The 5,341-nt window shown below is 45.6% G+C and overlaps 1 protein-coding gene across 1 annotated transcript in view; it reads left to right on the top strand.

Annotated features, from left to right (window-relative positions):
• The first annotated feature begins 1,195 nt into the window (after window positions 1-1,195).
• Window positions 1,196-5,341, top strand: part of grin3bb (glutamate receptor, ionotropic, N-methyl-D-aspartate 3Bb) — a 64,096-nt gene continuing 59,950 nt past the window's right edge. Inside the window, exon 1 of the mRNA XM_026158944.2 lies at window positions 1,196-1,868. Within this exon, the coding sequence (XP_026014729.2) occupies window positions 1,380-1,868 (489 nt within the window). The 5' untranslated portion in view covers window positions 1,196-1,379. The remainder of the gene's footprint in view (window positions 1,869-5,341) is intronic.

Genomic DNA, 5,341 nt, shown 5'->3' on the forward strand with positions numbered 1-5,341 from the left:
CATCTTATGTTCAAGTCTCTGTCTGAGTGGTTGCTGCTCCTTCTTTAAGCAGCAAGTCAGGTGGGGTGTCTCTGCATGTCGCTGACTTCACTGCTTGACCGCACACACATGTTTGACCTCACACACCTGCTAGATCACACATACCTGTCAGAACTCACACAACTGTAATTAATGTGGAACTATTGTCTCTGTTTTTGGCTGCTCACCTGGTTTGGTGCACTCACATACACCTACCTGTTTGGAAAAGTGTACATCTACAGGTGGTAAGTCAGCTGTTTATAGTAACCAGTCAGTGAGCTGATTGAAGTTGCTGTGAGCAGTGATGCTCACCCTTCCTGTCTTTTTTTTTCCTGGCACCTGTCAGCTCATCATTTTTCAGATTTAATGTTTCACAATAAATAAATTAGAATTTTGTTCTACTTTGATAGATTTTTTGTCTTTGTTTCCAGTTATCAGTTAGTTTTTCCCTCGCTGGGCATCGCCCTGCCTTCCTCTTCCTTCTCACTCAGTAATGAAAATGATTTCATTTGTTTTCAGGAGAGTACAGATAAAAGCTGATTGGAGGTTTTCATTAAAAACACGCAGAGCTCCAAATGCTCAGGAAAAAAATGATTTCAGGTCAGTTTTTATTTCCTGATTGTTGCTCCACTTTCTCGCACAGATTTCAAATGGAATATTAACACTGTGTGTGTGTGTGTGTGTGTGTTATGTAACGGCCCAGCTCTCAGCTGTGATGTTCGGAGGATGACGAATCGAGCTGGATTCTCCTCAGAAAGCCTCGGCAGCAGCTTCCTGTTCCCGACCTTATCGTCCTTCAAAACTTCAATAAAACATCTGCAGCAGCTGCTTCTGCTCCTCCAGATGCCCAATAATAAATACCGATGAATACACCTGTGATTAATACAAACAGGAGAAGGAGGGAGGCTTTATGGATCTCTGATAACAACAGGAAAAATTGTGATCAGGAGCCTCTTTTATTGTGAAGGTCAGAGAAGATTATCATCAAAGCCACCAACAAACAAAAAAAGAATTAAAATGATCATCAATGGAGACAACTGAATAAAATTAAGTAAATAAAACAAGTTGGTAAAATAAATAAATAAACAAACTGAATCTGCTCCTCTTCTCTTCACTCACCACCTCCTCTGTCTCTTTGACCTCCCCCTTTTCATTTCTTCCTCTGCTTCTCCTCTCCCTCCCTCCCTCTCTCTCTTCTCCTCTGCACCTCCTGTTTCTGGGACAGCGCTCCCCCCTCCCCTCCGCTCCTTAGTCTGCTCCTCCCTCAGTCTCCTGTGAGCAGCAGGAGGAGCAGCAGCCTCCTCTCGTGTTTGTCGGAGCAGCAGGAGTCAGCGGAGGAGCGATGCTGAGCGCGCGGCAGGATGTCTCTCACCTCCTCCTCCTCCTCCTCCTGCCTCCGGACTCTCCGAGCCTTCCTCCTCCTGCAGCTCCTCCTCGTACCGCCGTGCCTCCTCCACCCGCAGCCGTGCCGCCTCCTGGCGCAGATCGGTCACTCCGTGCGCGTCGGTGCGCTCCTGCCGGCGCAGCGGGCGGCGCGCGTACAGGTCCAGGCGGCGCTGAGCCGCGCGGCGGCCGCGGTGAGCCGGGACCGGGAGCTGGAGCGGGACCCGGAGCGTGTGAACTTCCTGCCCTACAACCTGAGCCTGGAGCTCGTGCCCCGGCAGCTGACCGCCGCGGACCCCGAGTCGCTGCTCCGCTGCGCGTGCCAGGGCGTGGTGGTGCAGGGAGTGTCCGCCGTGCTCGCGTTCCCGCAGAGCCGCGAGGAGCTGCTACAGGTGGACCTCACCGCCTCCTCCCTGGAGATCCCCTTCATCAGCGTCCTCCAGCACGGAGAGCCGCTCCACACACAGGTAAGAGCTGCGCCTGCGCGAGCCCGCACCTGGACCCTGGGCAAGTGTTTCGGAACCGCCCAGAACCACCGGGTCCGAGTCCCCGGTTTGACCTTGACCTGTGTGACGTCTGGAGGTGTGTCGGGGGGGAACTGCGCTTGCGCGTATGTGTGCGTTTGCTTATTTGCTCTCATGGATTCATTTTGAAGCTTCAACAACTGAAGAACAGGGATGAGAATGTGGAGGAGAACAGAGAACAGGGAGGAGAACATGGGGGAACAGAAAGGGAGTAGCAGAGAAACCATCTGAGGTTGATTAACAGAAGCTCAGGTTAGGTGGAGCTCAGGTGTGTAACAGGTTGGATGAGAAAAATCAAAGCTGGTCTGATGTGAGGAGAAGTTCCTGCAAGTCGAGACTGGACCGATCAGATTTATCAGTGAACTGACTGATCAGTTAAGAGAGACAGAATGTTTTCCGTGGATGTTTCAGGAGAAGTTGGTTTGATGAAGACTTTGGAAATTAGTCCTGCCCATCTAAAGGTGACAGTGGTGGCACCTTGGTGCTGACACAGTCACATCTAAAGTATTATTTAATTCTGGTTTCCATGAAGATGATGTTTCATCATCTTCACAACCACGAGAGGTCCTTGCGTTAAACTTCAGCTCACGAGCAGATGATGCTTTGGCCTCTGTTGTGGGTGGAGCGTCACTGTAAGTCTGAAGCCTGAGCCGCATCAATGTTGATACAAAGCAGAGAAACGTCTTTTAAACAGAGATGCTGGACTTCCTGTTCTGTTCTCCAGGTGTGGCGTTGATATCAGTAAGTGTGCGGAGGCACTGTGCATGTCACTGCTAATTGAATTAAACTTCAGCAGGGGTGGATCTACAGGGTGGCATGGGGTGGCATATGCCACCCTAAAATAATCTCATGCCACCCAAGTTTTGCATATGACAATGCTATTTATTAAAATAAGGTAGCATTACCACTTTGAGCCTGGTTACAATTAACATTGAATATAAATTCTAAAACTACCACCACTAAAAAATGGTCCAGCCCCTAGCCTGAACTGGCTTTATTTCTTGAAGTCAGTAGCAACCGATGCTTATGATTGCGCTAGAGCACATTTTGAATCAAAACTATGGGCATTTCAGATTTCAGCACAGGTGGCTAATTGTTACACTCTGGAAATGGAATGTAGTAACCGTCTGGGGTCCACAGACATGCTGCGTTGCCAAATCACGTGACCAATTTAAGCTGACATAGCTACAAGCTGCAGCCACGCTGAGTCTTTATTTCAGCTTGTGTTGAAAGTTGGACTTCAAACTACATGCCAATTTTTACGTTTTACTTTTAGGCCACTAAAACCAGAGTTCTAATAAAAAATATATAATTTTCTGAATACTAGCGTCATGTTTTGTGCAGGAAGAAACAGTAAAAACAGGATTTTCTAAGGGCAGCAGGGAAAAAAGAAAAGGAAAAAAATGCCACCCTTTCGTGGAAAAGTGTACCACGTCGACCAATAGAAATGACACAGCAACACGTGGGATTTGGTTATTTATGAAGAGGGGAAATTTTTCAGAGTGATGGTGATGAAAGAGAGTGAGAGGGAGCAATATCGACAGCGAGTTTTGAGATGTGACAGATTTGTGATGTGTAGCGTGTTTGGAGTGTACAGTTAGTGTGTTGTTGTTGTTGTTGTTTTGTGTGTCAGAACAGAGGCGAGTCCTGAATGTCACAGTTGGTGCCAAAAACCCTCCATATGCAGACTGCAGTGTAAACGCTGTCTCCAGGTGGGAAACAGAAGTGATACACCTCCTGCTGTCAGGCCTGCAGGTTTCAGACCTGTAGTGTTCTCCTCTCTCTTTGTGTGGCATCTTATTGGGACTCCTGATTGTTCTCTCATTTTAGTTTTGGTATTTATAAATGGTTGTAGAAAAAACGCCTGATGCAGCGGCTGCGATTTTAGGCAAATACATAATATATAACTTTATTGTGTACAACATTTGTGCATAGGTTTTTAAAATGTACAATTTATATTTGCATTTCAAGTTATGAAAATAATTCACTAAACACTTCTGTAGATTTACAGTGAAAAATGTTAAATTTTTGCCGACTTGATTTTGTGTGATTTCAGATCAGTTGGGTTAATACAGTATGTCAAAATGAAAAGATAACTGTAAATTCAGACGAATGAGATTGTACTGAAAAGAATGATACCAAGCAAGGCAAGGTTTTCCACCTTTTAGGGGTCAATTATAAAGATAAACTCAAATTGTAGTCAGCAATGGGCAGTTATATCCTGGAACCCAGAGACTTAACCCGATAAATCATGACAAATTAGGTTTCAATGTTTTGTGAAAAGTGTTTCATGACAGTGCAGATTTCTGGCATTTTGTGTAAATTTAAGTACGTAACAATTTAATTATTTGTAATTTTAAAAAAATAGTTAGACCTGTGTGTTTGTAAATGAACCACCTTGCGTTTTGTAGGTTCTGGATTTTAAACTTATTGGGCTGCATGCTTACTTATCATCCAGGCTATACAGTACATAATATCAAAATTCACATGTTTTATGTACAGTGGGGCAAAAAAGTATTTGGTCAGCCACCGATTGTGCAAGTTCCCCCACTTAAAATGATGACAGAGGTCAGTAATTTGCACCAGAGGTACACTTCAACTGTGAGAGACAGAATGTGAAAAAAAAATCCATGAATTCACATGGTAGGATTTGTAAAGAATTTATTCATAAATCAGGGTGGAAAATAAGTATTTGGTCACCTCAAACAAGGAAAATCTCTGGCTCTCACAGACCTGTAACGTCTTCTGTAAGAAGCTTTTCTGTCCCCCACTCGTTACCTGTATGAATGGCACCTGTTTGAACTCATCATCTGTTTAAAAGACACCTGTCCACAGCCTCAAACAGTCAGACTCCAAACTCCACCATGGCCAAGACCAAAGAGCTTTCGAAGGACACCAGGAAAAGTATTGTAGACCTGCACCAGACTGGGAAGAGTGAATCTACAATAGGCAAGCAGCTTGGTGTGAAAAAATCAACTGTGGGAGCAATCATCAGAAAATGGAAGACATACAAGACCACTGATAATCTCCCTCGATCTGGGGCTCCACGCAAGATCTCATCCCGTGGGGTCAAAATGATCATGAGAACGGTGAGCAAAGATCCCAGAACCACACGGGGGGACCTGGTGAATGACCTGCAGAGAGCTGGGACCAAAGTAACAAAGGTCACCATCAGTAACACACTACAACGGCAGGGAATCAAATCCCGCAGTGCCAGACGTGTTCCGCTGCTGAAGCCAGTGCATGTCCAGGCCCGTCTGAAGTTTGCCAGAGAGCACATGGATGATACAGCAGAGGATTGGGAGAATGTCATGTGGTCAGATGAAACCAAAGTAGAACTTTTTGGTATAAACTCAACTCGTCGTGTTTGGAGGAAGAAGAATACTGAGTTGCATCCCAAGAACACCATACCTACT

Source organism: Astatotilapia calliptera, chromosome 23 (assembly GCF_964374335.1).
Source record: "Astatotilapia calliptera chromosome 23, fAstCal68.1, whole genome shotgun sequence".
Classification (NCBI taxonomy): Eukaryota; Metazoa; Chordata; class Actinopteri; order Cichliformes; family Cichlidae; genus Astatotilapia; species Astatotilapia calliptera.